The sequence below is a fragment of the Cherax quadricarinatus genome, chromosome 67 (assembly GCF_038502225.1).
Source record: "Cherax quadricarinatus isolate ZL_2023a chromosome 67, ASM3850222v1, whole genome shotgun sequence".
In the NCBI taxonomy this organism is placed as follows: Eukaryota; Metazoa; Arthropoda; class Malacostraca; order Decapoda; family Parastacidae; genus Cherax; species Cherax quadricarinatus.
This window is the reverse complement of record NC_091358.1, coordinates 12,406,012-12,422,077: the sequence shown is the minus strand read 5'-3', so window position 1 is coordinate 12,422,077 and position 16,066 is coordinate 12,406,012. Positions and strand designations below refer to the sequence as shown.

At 40.8% G+C, this 16,066-nt stretch overlaps 1 protein-coding gene across 2 annotated transcripts in view; it reads left to right on the top strand.

Moving 5' to 3' along the window:
• 7B2 (Secretogranin_V domain-containing protein 7B2) overlaps positions 1–16,066 on the top strand; it is a 46,926-nt gene that overhangs the window by 26,215 nt on the left and 4,645 nt on the right. Inside the window, exons 2-7 of one of the 2 annotated variants that reach the window (XM_070099399.1) lie at positions 4,916–4,999; positions 6,668–6,774; positions 10,033–10,196; positions 10,431–10,571; positions 10,907–11,109; positions 12,476–12,520. In XM_070099399.1, the coding sequence (XP_069955500.1) occupies positions 4,916–4,999; positions 6,668–6,774; positions 10,033–10,196; positions 10,431–10,571; positions 10,907–11,109; positions 12,476–12,520 (744 nt within the window). Of the gene's footprint in view, positions 1–4,915; positions 5,000–6,667; positions 6,775–10,032; positions 10,197–10,430; positions 10,572–10,906; positions 11,110–12,472; positions 12,521–16,066 lie in introns of both variants that reach the window. The other variant, XM_070099398.1, reaches the window with a different exon arrangement.

Here is a 16,066-nt window from a genome sequence, read left to right as displayed (position 1 = left end):
GACGAAACAACCTGCTTGACTTGGTTCATGCCAACAAGGAATCACTAATTAATAATCTTGAAGTTAATGATGAGCTTGGGGAAAGCGATCACAAAATCACTCAATTTCAGTATATCTTGGAATTACCCTAATACGATCAAGTCAGTGTCCCTGACTTCCTCTTGGCCGATTTCATAGGAATGATAAATTACCTGGATGAGTTGAGCTGGAATGACCTGAATATGGGTCAGGTAGGTAGCGATGGCTGCTGATATGACATTTTTCAAAGCATAGTTCTAGCTGTCCAAACTACTTATGTTCCAGATAAGGAAATTAGGTCAAACAAAAATGACCCTAAATGGATGAACAATAGATTAAATCATCTCATACGTCAGAAGAGAGGCATTTACAGGCAAATAAAAAGGACAGATGGCAGTTAAGAAATCAATATATTTAATTAATTGAGAAATAGTAAATAAAGGGAATGAGAAAAGCAAAACGAGATTATGAAGTTAAAGTTGCAAGAGAATCGAAGATTAACCCGAAAGGTTTCTTTCAGTATATAGAGGTAAGATTAGAGACAAGACTTGCCCACTCAGAAACTACTTGGGTTAGCTCATTGACACTAATAAAGAAATGTGCAGAATTTTTAACACTTATTTCCTCATCAGTTTTTATACAGGAAGACACTAGTGAAATTCCAGAAATAATAGATTATGTCGAACAGGACGAAAATAAGTTATGAAGGATCAGAGTCACTAGTGACATGGTTCTCAGACAAATTAAAACCTAACAAATCCTCGGGGCCTAATGAGCTGTCCGCAACGGTTCTAAAGGAACGTAAGAAGGAACTTAGCAAACCTTTGGATAGTCACCCCTCGAAGAAGGTTCCTTGATGTTGGTGAGGGGCTCTTGATTTAGGGAATTGGATCTGTGCTCCAGTTCCCCGAATTAAGCCTGAATGCCTTCCACATCCCCCCCCAGGCGCTGTATAATCCTCCGGGTTTAGCGCTTCCCCCTTGATTATAATAATTTGGATAGTCTATTCAACATATCACTACAAACTGGCATATTGCCTGACAAGTGGAAAATGGGAAATGTGACACCTATCTACAAAGTAGGAGACGGGTTCCTAGCTTCGAACTATAGACCAATAAGCCTAACCTCCACTGATAAAATTGATGGAATCAAATTGCCGAGGGTATATGAAGTCACCTTGGGAAACAAATTGATTTATGAATCTCAGAACAATTTTACAAAGGGGCGTTCCTGCCTTACGAATTTACTTTTTTCACAAAAGGTATTTGAAGAGGCACATCATAGTAATGAATATGATAGTGTATATGGATTTCAACATCAGAGGTTATTGAGGAAAGTAGAGGCACGGAATAGGAAGGGTTTTTTTCCCTGGATAGAGGCGTGGTTGACAGACAAGAGAGAGTCGGCAAAATGGAGAGAAGTCAGAGTGAGAAAGCATCACAAGGAGTGTTCCACATGGGTCAGTGTTGGACACATTGTTCACAATTTACATTAACGACATTGATGAAGGAATAAATAGTGACATTAAGCAAGTTTGCCGATGGCACCAAAATAGACCGTTGAATTAATTCTACGAGGACACGAGAGCGCTGCAAGAAGATCTGAATGAACTGATGCAGTGGTCGGAGAACTGCCAGATGAAGTTTAATATAGACAAATTCAAAGTTTTTAGTGTTGGAAAGATATATAACCATGACACTTATAAACTAAATAATGTAGACCTTAATATCAATGATTGTGAAAAAGATCTAGAAGTTCTGGTTAGCAGTAATCTAAAACCAAGACAGCAGTGCTTAAGAATTCGCAATAAAGTGAGTAGAATTCAAGAAGTATAAATAACAGGACTCCTCAGGTTATTCTTCAACTCTATATAATATCGTTGGTTAGGTCTCAGTTAAATTATGCTGCACAGTTCTGGATATAAATAAGCTGGAAAGCGTACAAAGGAGGATGACAAAGTTGATCTCTTGTATCAGAAATCTTTAAAAAGACACTTAAGCAAACACTAGGACATATTAGAAAACGTTTCTGTCCTGGGACCTTGATCACTTCTGACATTTAGAGGTTAGAGACAGTATGTATAGGCGCATGGTGACCTGAAAAAACTGTTATATAGGGATGAGGACAGGTACACAAATGTGATCAAGTGACTTCTGTGTTGTTAGGTATCTGGTGCTTCTAAAACGTTGGTCCCTCAGCCCTTTCTAGTTCAGTCTCTTGCTGCCCTTTACCCTTTCACCATCCACTGCCCCGCTGTTATCCGTAACCTATTACTCATCCATCTCCCTTTTGCCACCTGATGCCCTCGCTTCCTTCCTGCCCTGCAGCGCTGTATAGTCCTTGTGGCTTAGCGCTTCTTTTTGATTATAATAATAATAATAATCTAAAACATTGGCATACATGAGGGGTGCCCTGTGACGAAGGAATCTGGGTAGAGAAGAGGGGAAAGTAGGGGCCGTAAATGAAGGTGGCTGGATGTTCACGACTGTGACAGACGTAGGAGGTAAGGGAAACACAGAGGGAGGGAATGTAAGCGTGGAGGAGCAAGAGGGTGTTAGGGAGTTTGGGTGACTGGAGGAGTTTTGAGCCCTTAAGTTTTCGGAGGAAGAGATAAAGGCTCAACCGGGAAAGGATGTTGGAGGAGAAACAAGAAAGGTGGAGGAAGACGAAGTAGGAAGAATGGGTGAAGGTGAATAGGTGGGAAGGTGAGAGGTGAGGACTGCATAAGGGTTGAACACAGGAGTGACTGGAAGAGTGTACAGGACGGACCTGAGGGTGCCGAGCCACTCTGGAGTAGGAGAGCCGTGGAAGTCTTCCTCGAACGTAGTTGAGTCACTGGCATAACGTAGGAGAGGCCTTCCTTTTCCCTGAGGCAACGGATTTTTCGTTCTATCAGGAGGGCATCGTCAGGAATACTAAGGCTACCTGTGTTCATACCGGGAAGCAGCAGGCAGCCTTCAGGGATACTCGTGTCCCCCAAGGATACAACACGAAGCAGCCCTCCAGAACTCAGAAGGGCAGTTCAGCATATCATAGATACTCAACTTCCCACGGTAAACAACACCACTGAGGGTTTCAACGGAATGAAACGGGCAACGACCGCTTTTCCCCCTCGATCTAGAGGTATGGAGAAGGGAGGAATGGGGTAATCAGATTCTATTCGAGGAAGTAAACAAAAAGTCTGATTCCTCTAATCAAGAGTCCTTCACCACTTCTAAGGACCCAAGTGGAGATGCGTCACTTTGACTTTTTTTTTTGGGGGGGGGGGGCTATCCTAGGCAATTTACACATACGTTGTATGCAAAATAACCGCAGGGGGAGTTTAATGATAGCTCCCCTGTGGTTATTTTGCATGATTTATAGCTCGTTAGCTTTTGCATAATATGTTACTATGTATGATAATTGTAATCACCTAATCACTGTACTTATGTGTATTTATACATATATAAACTTGGCTCCCCTGAAGGGGCATTTTGCAAGAGAGAGTATTATGATATTTGCAGACTGCCTTACCAATATCAGGTTATACCAGGTGCCCTGTTTCTACTTGGGACCACAGTAGTTAGTGCTTATCTGCCTCATTAGGCCAGGTGATGAAGGCGCACGGGAGGTGACCTAGCCAGAAGTGGAGGCCTTTGTAATTCCAAGGGAGAACTCCTCTCACTGTCTCTCACATCTTTCTGTTTGAGAAGAAAGTGGTGGTTGGTAATCCTATAAGCTCAAGTCTTGTTAGAGGATTCTAGCCTTTATGGAAGCCGCATGTGGCATGCTCACACAGGAGTACCCTCGTAGAAGAAGTTAGGGAGGTGTGAAGGCCTGTTTAAACTCGGAGAAACAGCTAAGAAGACTTCGGGAAGAGTTCTTGCCGGGTGCGAAGCTGGAGGCTCTGTTGGGGGACTTCGGGGAGAGCTCTTGATGGGTGCAGAGCTGGAAGCTCTGTTGGGGGATTTTGGGCAGAGCTCTTGCTGGGTGCAGAGCTGGAGGCTCTGTCAGAGGACTTTGGGCAGAGCTCTTGATGGCAGAGCTGGAGGCTCTGTTAAGGGACTTTGGAAAGAGAGAGAGCTCTTGCTGGGTGAGAGCTGCAGGCTCTGCTGGAAGACTTTGGGCAGAGCTGTGGCCTGGCGAGGAAACAGCTGAAGACAGTGTGGCGTCTTAGGACCTGTGGCTAGATGTTGGCTGTACTAGGAGTGAGCTGTTCCAAGGTCTGTATTCGGTAAGTGTAAATTCAATCTCGTTCGTTAAATGTATTCCCCAGTCTCAATATTCTTGTACCATCCCGGCTGTCTTATTATCTCATACCTTTCACTCTGACCAAGTACATTGTTATAAAGATATTAATAAATTGTAACTGAGTGGAATAATGTATTTTGGTATTCTTAATAAGGTAAAAATTAATATTACTTAAAATCAAAGACATGTTTTTCGTTACGTTGACATTGATTTTTGCAGATTTATGGCAAAAAAAACATTTTAACTGCTTAATCGGCAGAAAACACCCTTGCCAAATAGGAAGCGCGTCTTGTCTGGCGCTAGCAGACGGAGGATCAAACCTCCACCACGTCTTACACTGAATGGCCCATATGGGTTTAGCGCTTAACTTAAGGAAACAATAAGGTATAAGTAAAGCGAAGGTGTTTAAAGTGGACAGTAGTGTGTAGTGATGGGAAGTGAGATGTAGTCACCAGCGCACCTCAGTACCCGGTTAGGAAGCGACCTACTTCTCTCCCTCCCTGATATATGACAACATCATATTACAATAGATAGTTTAATATTATCTTCGAGAGTTTAATTTAATCGCTATGTTAGACACTAAAGTATTCTTAGGTAGCCTAAATGACCCTCGTGTAATTGATAGACTTGAAGCCTCCATTAACGTTGGCTTGTTGTCTACCTGCAGATGATGTCTGCTGTGTCTCTGCTGGTGGTGGTGGTGGGTGCTGTGATCTCCTGCTGTGCTGCATCCTATCTCCCTGTCTCTGGGGTAAGTCTCTCTCTGTATACAGTAATGTATATACATGTAAGAACATGTGTAGAAGATACGAGAGTATTGAGTATGTATGGGGGTATACAGCATAACATGTATGTGGATACAAGGGTGTGTATGTATGTAAACATTGTATACGTGTTATAGTCTATGTATATATAATGTGCCTGTGTATGAGGTATATGTTTTTGTTAAGAGTATATGTGTATAGTGTTTGTGCCTATACAGTCTATATATGTATATATATCGTGTATTTGCATGTATGCATTATATATATATATATATATATATATATATATATATATATATATATATATATATATATATATATATATATATATATATATATATATATATATATATATATATATAATGTCGTGCCGAATATGTAAAACTGGTCAGTTAGCAAGAACTCCTTTAAAATTAAGTCCTTTCTAAAATTTTCTCTTATACGTTTAAAGATATATTTTTTCATTAATGTTAATGTAAAAATTTATAATTTTGCACCAAAAGAATCTTAGAAGACTTACCTAACCTTATTATAACAAGATCAATTTATTTTAGCCTAACCCAACTAAATATATTTTAGATTTGTTTACAGTAATTTAATACTAAACTAACACAGTGAAATATATTTTTTTCGTTAGGTTCAGAATGATTTTGGCGAAATTATTGTATACACAAATTTTCACTTGTCCTATATGGCAAGATGAGCGTTGCTATTTAAGCCAAGATCGCAAGTTCTGCCTATTCGGCACGATATATATATATATATATATATATATATATATATATATATATATATATATATATATATATATATATATATATATATATATATATATATATATATATATATCAATGAAATCACGAAACAAGTGATTGCATTGAGACGTGCGTATTAGTGTATATACTGAGAGAAATGTATATACATCGAGATGTGTATGTATGATTGCGTGTACACTGAGAGGTGTATCAATGAGAGGTGTGCATCAGTGAGTGCAATAAAAGTGGTCTTAGTATATATACACTGCGAGGAGCATCAGTGTGTATATACACTTGAGATGTACATGTGTAAATACACCGTGAGAAATGTATATCAATGTATATACATTGACATAACTGTATGTATCAATGCTTATACACTGAGAGGTGTGAGTATCAGTGTACATATACTGAGAGGTGTGTATATAAGATCATATACACTTAAAGGGTGTGTATCAGTGTATATACCCTGAAAGGTGTGTATGCCAGTGTATATACACAGTTTACTTTCATCTTAAATAAAAGGATATAAGTGATGTTTGGTGTGAGTGTAGTAATACCTGATACTTAACACTTGAGAAACTAAGCAGAATACTTGCGCAGGAGAGTCAATATAACTCAATATATGCACTTAAAGTAGACTTTAAACTTATGGTTAAATTGTAATTCCACTAGACGTCTATAGAAATTAATTCTAATTTCTCTAGTGATTGGCTCACTCAAAATCACACTAAATGCCTTAATACCATGTGGTATTCAATTCCGGAAAAACTTTTTAATTGCATTTGCAAAAAAAAAAATCGTGGTATATAGATGATCTGTATATTGCAGTTTTCTTTTTAATTTCTAGAATTATATGTTGCCTCTATTGGAAGACTGAGTGAAGGTTTTGTCTCTCAGGGAGCTTCTATGGGTCTGTCTGATGTTTTCCTGAGAGAGATGGTGGCCAGGATGGGTAATGGTCTGGCTGACCCTGGCAGGGACTACCTCGATCTACCATCACAAGGGTAAGTCTTTGTCTGACACTACCACCACTACAACAACAAGGGTAAGTACGTGTGTCACACTACCACCACAAGGCTAAGTCTGTGTGTCACACTACCACCACAAGGCTGAGTCTGTGTGTCACACTACCACCACAAGGCTAAGTCTGTGTGTCACACTACCACCACAAGGCTAAATCTGTGTGTCACACTACCACCACAAGGCTAAGTATGTGTGTCACACTGCCACCACAAGGCTAAGTCTGTGTGTCACACTACCACCACAAGGCTAAGTCTGTGTGTCACACTACCACCACAAGGCTAAGTCTGTGTGTCACACTACCACCACAAGGCTAAGTCTGTGTGTCACACTATTACCACAAGGCTAAGTCTGTGTGTCACACTACCACCACAAGGCTAAGTCTGTGTGTCACACTACCACCAAAAGGCTGAGTCTGTGTGTCACACTACCACCACAAGGCTAAGTCTGTGTGTCACACTACCACCACAAGGCTAAGTATGTGTGTCACACTACCACCACAAGGCTAAGTCTGTGTGTCACACTACCACCACAAGGCTAAGTCTGTGTGTCACACTACCACCACAAGGCTAAGTCTGTGTGTCACACTACCACCACAAGGCTAAGTCTGTGTGTCACACTACCACCACAAGGCTAAGTCTGTGTCACACTACCACCACAAGGCTAAGTCTGTGTCACACTACCACCGCAAGGCTAAGTCTGTGTGTCACACTACCACCGCAAGGCTAAGTCTGTGTGTCACACTATTACCACAAGACTAAGTCTGTGTGTCACACTACCACCACAAGGCTAAGTCTGTGTGTCACACTACCACCACAAGGCTAAGTCTGTGTGTCACACTACCACCACAAGGCTAAGTCTGTGTGTCACACTATTACCACAAGGCTAAGTCTGTGTCACACTACCACCACAAGGCTAAGTCTGTGTGTCACACTACCACCACAAGGCTAAGTCTGTGTGTCACACTACCACCACAAGGGTCAGGCTGTGTGTCACACTATCACCACAAGGATCAGGCTGTGTGTCACACTATCACCACAAGGGTCAGGCTGTGTCACACTATCACCACAAGGGTCAGGCTGTGTGTCACACTATCACCACAAGGGTCAGGCTGTGTCACACTATCACCACAAGGGTCAGGCTGTGTGTCACACTTACCACAAGGCTAAGTCTGTGTGTCACACTATCACCACAAGGGTCAGGCTGTGTGTCACACTATCACCACAAGGGTCAGGCTGTGTGTCACACTATCACCACAAGGGTCAGGCTGTGTGTCACACTTACCACAAGGCTAAGTCTGTGTGTCACACTATCACCACAAGGGTCAGGCTGTGTGTCACACTATCACCACAAGGGTCAGGCTGTGTGTCACACTATCACCACAAGGGTCAGGCTGTGTGTCACACTATCACCACAAGGGTCAGGCTGTGTGTCACACTATCACCACAAGGGTCAGGCTGTGTGTCACACTATCACCACAAGGGTCAGGCTGTGTGTCACACTATCACCACAAGGGTCAGGCTGTGTGTCACACTATCACCACAAGGGTCAGGCTGTGTGTCACACTATCACCACAAGGGTCAGGCTGTGTGTCACACTATCACCACTAGGGTCAGGCTGTGTGTCACACTATCACCACAAGGGTCAGGCTGTGTGTCACACTATCACCACAAGGGTCAGGCTGTGTGTCACACTATCACCACAAGGGTCAGGCTGTTTGTCACACTATCACCACAAGGGTCAGGCTGTGTGTCACACTATCACCACAAGGGTCAGGCTGTGTGTCACACTATCACCACAAGGGTCAGGCTGTTTGTCACACTATCACCACAAGGGTCAGGCTGTGTGTCACACTATCACCACAAGGGTCAGTCTGTATCTCACTCATACAAATATATAGTTAACATCAACTTAAGGTACAATACCTGCCACTTAGACATTAAAATTAACTCCAACATCAATATAGAAAAATTAAAAACAAAAACTTTAAATGGTGGACCGGTAAGCCAGCGGAAGGCTTCGGTCAGATGACCAAACGGTCCAATGGAGGGTCGTCATCTAAGACCTGCGTCAGGAAACACTTGTCCTGTTTCCTGACGAATCTTACCTAACCTGCAACATCAGTAACAATGTCAACACTGGCTGCCATAATTCACAACTTGTCTGTGAATTCGAAATAAAAACTGAACAATATTTCATTTCGTCTTGGAAAAACACTAAATCTGTAGGGGCATACTGAGTCTGGGGAAAGGCAGGTAATCTGGCTTGATCCGATCCACTGAAGAAGATAACTCCATTTCCTTAGATCAAGAGCCCATCACCAGCATCAATGCACCTCCCTTTCTGGACAATTTTTGGTTCCACTCTAAATTTTGTAATGGTGTAGAATATTTTTTGGTTCCTTGAGTGTTACCCAGGATGCAACCCATCTAAGAGTGCGTAACAGTACCAACGCTCTAGTTAACTGCCATATATCTAGTGCTGCCAGACCTAAGCCATCCATTGATGTTATGTTGTTACTATTCGTTAATACACGTTAAGTTAGCTTATCAGAATAATACTTAAGTGTTGTAGAGGCTTCAGGTGGGCTTAAATCTGCTAGAAGTAATGCACGTAAAAACTCCCATCTAGTTTGGAGGATGGTTGACAGGGTAACCCAGTAAGCCAGTGTGGCTTCTCTCAGTTGGCACTGAAACTCCGCCCAGTTATCATTCCTCTTTGCGAGTTATTGTTATATTATTTTTTTAGGAGGATAACCTCTTAATCGTTTGATAACTCAGTTATATGTCACAAGACGAATAAATGATGCTATTTATCCCAGGCTTTGAATAATAAGATATTACAAGGACTCTATTAGAAATAAGTCACTGACTTTTTGGGGGTTCTAGCTACGTGGAGTCTACCTGGAGGGTATTCCGGGGATCAACGCCCCCGCGGCCCGGTCCATGATCAGGCCGCCTGGTGCATCAAGGCCTGATCAACGAGGCTATTACTGGTGATCGCACGTAGTTCAACGTACGAACCACAGCCCGGCTGATCCGGCACTGACTCTAGGTATCTGTCCAACTCCCTCTTGAAGACAACCAGGGGTCTATTGGTAATTCTCCTTACTAGGTGTGATAATTGTGCTTATGTGTACCTGTACGTAAATAAATTTACGTAGTGAATGTACTCGAGCCTTCACTGGATCTCGCTTTGACTGATCCTCATAATTAGCAATTTACAGAGTGTTATTACCGCAGGTTAGAGGCACCAATGGCTGAAGGAATGTCTCCCCGGGCCATGAAGGACATATCAGGACCACAGTTACCCCTAGATTACGATGACCTCTCCCTGAGTCCCTCCCTCAGGGACCAGGAGTACCTCTCTCACTCCTCCCTCCTCAGCACTATCCTCGGCAACTATGGTAAGAGTCACACTCAGAACAAGCACTCAGGTACTCTACTGGAACTTGAAGTTTGTTTATTTAGTAAAATTAGATTCGTCAATAGTGTGGTGCCACCCACTCGCCCTTATTTTTCACTCTCAAGCATTCTCCCGTGTTCTTCACTTTCACTCTCCCTTGTTCTTCCCTCTCAAGCTCCCTCTCTCACCCCTTGTTCATCCTGTTCAACACACTAACTATGGTAATGTTCGACAGAGGACAAGTCACAGCATCGTCCCAAACCTAACACCAGTGGTGTGAAAGGTGGCAGTAGCAGCGGCGGCGGCAGCAGCAGTAGTGATGGTGTTCTTCCAGCTTACTGCAACCCACCCAACCCTTGTCCCATGGGTTATACAGGTCAGCATACATCTCATTTCTTTCTCAGTAAAAGTGTGACGTTTCTCACAGAATGTGTTGAAATGTTTCCGAGATGATATAGAATGTTTCTCGGAGTCTTAAATGTTTCTCATTCATAATGAATTGTTTCTCAGGGAATGTTTTAAATGTTTCTCAGGGTATATCTTAAAATGTTTATTGAGGAATGTAGTAAAATGTTGTTCAGACATCAAGTGTTTCTTAGTTACTACCACCACTACTACTACAGCTACCACTACCACCACTGCTACCACTATTAGTACTATTAACTAGTAACCATTACTAGTACCCGAGTTAACACCCTCATATCATTACAGCTAGTGACGGTTGTTTAGAAGACTTCGAGAACACAGCAGGGTTCTCACGTGACTACCAGTCACTGCAGGACTGTATGTGTGACACTGAACACATGTTTGAGTGTTCAGACTCCACCAGGGACTCTGAGATCACCGCCCTGGCGCGATCCATCCAGAACGAGGGTGTGCTAGACTCCACACTCGACAAGATCATGCGTGGACTGGTGAGTTAGAAAACCGGACTTATTCGGGCCTTATTAATCTTAAGTTTGCCAGGAATGCTCTCCATGCATCAATAAATGTCAGCATTGCATGGTGCTGAAAAAAAATTGAAAATTTCTCTATAGAATTATGGAAATCTCTCTCGCCACATAAGACTTATATAGAATGGAAATGTAGCCTCATGCAGATTCAAACTTTGGAATTTATTGAATCGAGGGGGGAGGGGTCATAGCTCCCTGTGGCCAGCGGCCATATTGTTGTTTGATAAATAATTTCTTTTAAGTGCAGATTTTTCTCCACTCTTACTCATTTTTTTGTCCTTATTTTAAAAAGATAATTTTTTAGCAGGTTAATAATGTTTATAAGGTTCTGCCTATTTTTCCTTTTACAAATTAAATTTCTTGGCTATTTTACATTTGTTTAATAATCAGGTATCCCAAAAGGGGATACCTCGTCAGGTGTCCCATGAGAGGATACCTAGTCAGGTATACCTGGAGAGGATACCTCATCAGGTATCCCATGGGGGGATACCCCATCAGGTGTCCTACAAAAGCAATCAAGCATCTCACAAGGGGATACCCCATCAGGTATACTTCATCAGAGACACTTCATCAGATATCCTTTAAAAGATACTTCGTCAGATATCCTAAAATGTGATACCTCATCAGGTATCTTGCTGGAGAATATATCCCCATGAGGGGATATCGTGTCAGATATCCTGTAAGACCTACCTCAGGTATCCCACCAGGGGATACCTCACCAGGTTCCAGTGAGAGTGGATAACTATAATGGTTGACCTTTTAGATTCTTAACAGTATATGTCTTATTAATATTCTTTATTGTCAGTATATGTCTTATTAATATTCTTTATTATCAGTATATGTCTTATTTAATATTCTTTATTATCAGTATGTGTCTTATTTAATATTCTTTATTATCAGTATATGTCTTATTTAATATTCTTTATTATCAGTATATGTCTTATTAAATATTCTTTATTATCAGTATATGTCTTATTTAATATTCTTTATTATCAGTATATGTCTTATTAATATTCTTTATTATGAGTATATGTCTTATTAATATTCTTTATTATGAGTATATGTCTTATTAATATTCTTTATTATCAGTATATGTCTTATTAATATTCTTTATTATCAGTATATGTCTTATTTAATATTCTTTATTATCAGTATATATCTTATTTAATGTTCTTTGTAAATATTATTTGTAAATTAAAAAAAAATCTTAATTGAAAATATTTTTGTAAAAAAAAAATTACTTGTTAAAAATATTGTATAAATTTGTCTTTTTCGAATATCTTTTAAGTGGAAAATACTTGTTGCAATATATATTATTTTTCAGCAGGAGGGCGGTCACCAGCTGGTTGCAAAAAAGTTCCATGCCAAGAAGGTATGTTCCCAAGGAAATTAATCACATTGGTCTAACAATTTTAGACACTGGTCTAACAATTTTAGGCATTGGTATAACAATTTTAGATATTGGTCTAATAATTTTAGATATTGGTCTAATAATTTTAGACATTGGTTAACAATTTTGGACATTGGTTTAACAGTTTTAGACATTGGTCTAACAATTTTAGACATTGGTCTAACAATTTTAGACATTGGTCTAACAATTTTAGACATTGGTCTAACAATTTTAGACATTGGTCTAACAATTTTAGACATTGGTCTAACAATTTTAGACATTGGTCTAACAATTTTAGACATACCAATGTCTAAAATTGTTAGACCAATGTCTAAAATTGTTATACCAATAACAATTTTAGACATTGGTATAAAAATTTTAGACGTTCTAACAATTTTAGACATTGGTCTAGCAATATTAGACATTGGTCTAACAATTTTAGACATTGGTGTAATAATTTTAGACATTGGTCTAACAATTTTAGACATTGGTCTAACAATTTTAGACATTGGTCTAACAATTTTAGACATTGGTCTAACAGTTTTAGACATTGGTCTAACAATTTTAGACATTGGTCTAACAATTTTAGACATTGGTCTAACAGTTTTAGACATTGGTATAACAATTTTAGACGTTCTAACAATTTTAGACATTGGTCTAACAATTTTAGACATAGGTCTAACAATTTTAGACATTGGTCTAACAATTTTAGACATTGGTCTAATAATTTTAGACATTGGTCTAACAATTTTAGACATTGGTCTAATAATTTTAGACATTGGTCTGCCAATTTTAGACATTGGTCTAACAATTTTAGGCATTGATCTAACAATTTTAGACATTGGTTTAACAATTTTAGGCATTAGTCTGCCAATTTTGGACATTGGTATCTCAGTTTTAGACATTCATCGTTAATTTTTTTTTTCATATTTGTCAGTCAGTTTTTGTCATTCTTCTGTCAGTTTTTATATTAATTAATTTTTGATGTTCGTTAATCAATTTTGGATATTTATCATTTTTTTATATTAACAATTTTTTATATTCATTAATAATTAATTTTTTGATATTCGTTAATCAGTTTAATATATTCATAGTCACCTAGAACCTTCCTAGTAGTGGTCACCTAGAACCTTCCTAGTAGTGGTCACCTAGAACCTTCCTAGTAGTGGTCACCTAGAACCTTCCTAGTAGTGGTCACCTAGAACCTTCCTAGTAGTGGTCACCTAGAACCTTCCTAGTAGTGGTCACCTAGAACCTTCCTAGTGGTCACCTAGAACCTTCCTAGTAGTGGTCACCTAGAACCTTCCTAGTAGTGGTCACCTAGAACCTTCCTAGTAGTGGTCACCTAGAACCTTCCTAGTGGTCACCTAGAACCTTCCTAGTGGTCACCTAGAACCTTCCTAGTAGTGGTCACCTAGAACCTTCCTAGTGGTCACCTAGAACCTTCCTAGTAGTGGTCACCTAGAACCTTCCTAGTAGTGGTCACCTAGAACCTTCCTAGTAGTGGTCACCTAGAACCTTCCTAGTAGTGGTCACCTAGAACCTTCCTAGTAGTGGTCACCTAGAACCTTCCTAGTAGTGGTCACCTAGAACTTCCTAGTGGTCACCTAGAACCTTCCTAGTAATGGTCACCTAGAACCTTCCTAGTAGTGGTCACCTAGAACCTTCCTAGTAGTGGTCACCTAGAACCTTCCTAGTAGTGGTCACCTAGAACCTTCCTAGTAGTGGTCACCTAGAACCTTCCTAGTAGTGGTCACCTAGAACCTTCCTAGTGGTCACCAAGAACCTTCCTAGTAGTGGTCACCTAGAACCTTCCTAGTAATGGTCACCTAGAACCTTCCTAGTAATGGTCACCTAGAACCTTCCTAGTAGTGGTCACCTAGAACCTTCCTAGTAGTGATCACCTAGAACCTTCATAGTGGTCACCTAGAGCCTTCATAGTAGTGTTCACCTAGAACCTTCCTAGTAGTGTTCACCTAGAACCTTCCTAATAGTGGTCACCTAGAACCTTCCTAGTATTGGTTACCTAGAACCTTTCTAATAGTAGTCACCTAGAACCTTCCTAGTAGTGGTCACCTAGAACCTTCCTAGTATTGGTTACCTAGAACCTTCCTAGTAGTGTTCACCTAGAACCTTCCTAGTAGTGGTCACCTAGAACCTTCCTAGTAGTGGTCACCTAGAACCTTCCTAGTAGTGGTCACCTAGAACCTTCCTAGTAGTGGTCACCTAGAACCTTCCTAGTAGTGGTCACCTAGAACCTTCCTAGTAGTGGTCACCTAGAACCTTCCTAGTAGTGGTCACCTAGAACCTTCCTAGTAGTGGTCACCTAGAACCTTCCTAGTAGTGGTCACCTAGAACCTTCCTAGTAGTGATCACCTAGAACCTTCATAGTAGTGGTCACCTAGAACCTTCCTGGTAGTGGACACCTAGAACCTTCCTAATAGTGGTCACCTAGAGCCTTCCTAGTATTGGTTACCTAGAACCTTCCTGGTAGTGGACACCTAGAACCTTCCTAATAGTGGTCACCTAGAGCCTTCCTAGTATTGGTTACCTAGAACCTTCCTGGTAGTGGACACCTAGAACCTTCCTAATAGTGGTCACCTAGAGCCTTCCTAGTATTGGTTACCTAGAACCTTCCTAATAGTGGACACCTAGAACCTTCCTAATAGTGGACACCTAGAACCTTCCTAATAGTGGTCACCTAGCACCTTCATAGTGGTCACCTAGAACCTTCCTAATAGTAGTCACCTAGAACCTTCCTAGTAGTGGACACCTAGAACCTTCCTAATAGTGGTCACCTAGCACCTTCATAGTGGTCACCTAGAACCTTCCTAATAGTAGTCACCTAGAACCTTCCTAGTAGTGGACACCTAGAACCTTCCTAATAGTGGTCACCTAGAACCTTCATAGTGGTCACCTAGAACCTTCCTAGTAGTGGTCACCTAGAACCTTCCTAATAGTGGTCACCTAGAACCTTCCTAGTAGTGGTCACCTAGAACCTTCCTAGTAGTGGTCACCTAGAACCTTCCTAGTAGTGGTCACCTAGAACCTTCCTAATAGTGGTCACCTAGAACCTTCCTAGTAGTGGTCACCTAGAACCTTCCTAGTAGTGGTCACCTAGAACCTTCCTAGTAGTGGTCACCTAGAACCTTCCTAGTAGTGGTCACCTAGAACCTTCCTAGTAGTGGTTACCTAGAACCTTCCTAGTAGTGGTCACCTAGAACCTTCCTAGTAGTGGTCACCTAGAACCTTCCTAGTAGTGGTCACCTAGAACCTTCCTAGTAGTGGTCACCTAGAACCTTCCTAGTAGTGGTCACCTAGAACCTTCCTAGTAGTGGTCACCTAGAACCTTCCTAGTAGTGGTCACCTAGAACCTTCCTAGTAGTGGTCACCTAGAACCTTCCTAGTAGTGGTCACCTAGAACCTTCCTAGTAGTGGTCACCTAGAACCTTCCTAATAGTGGTCACCTAGAACCTTTCTAGTAGTGGTCACCTAGAACCTTTCTAGTAGTGGTCACCTAGAACCTTC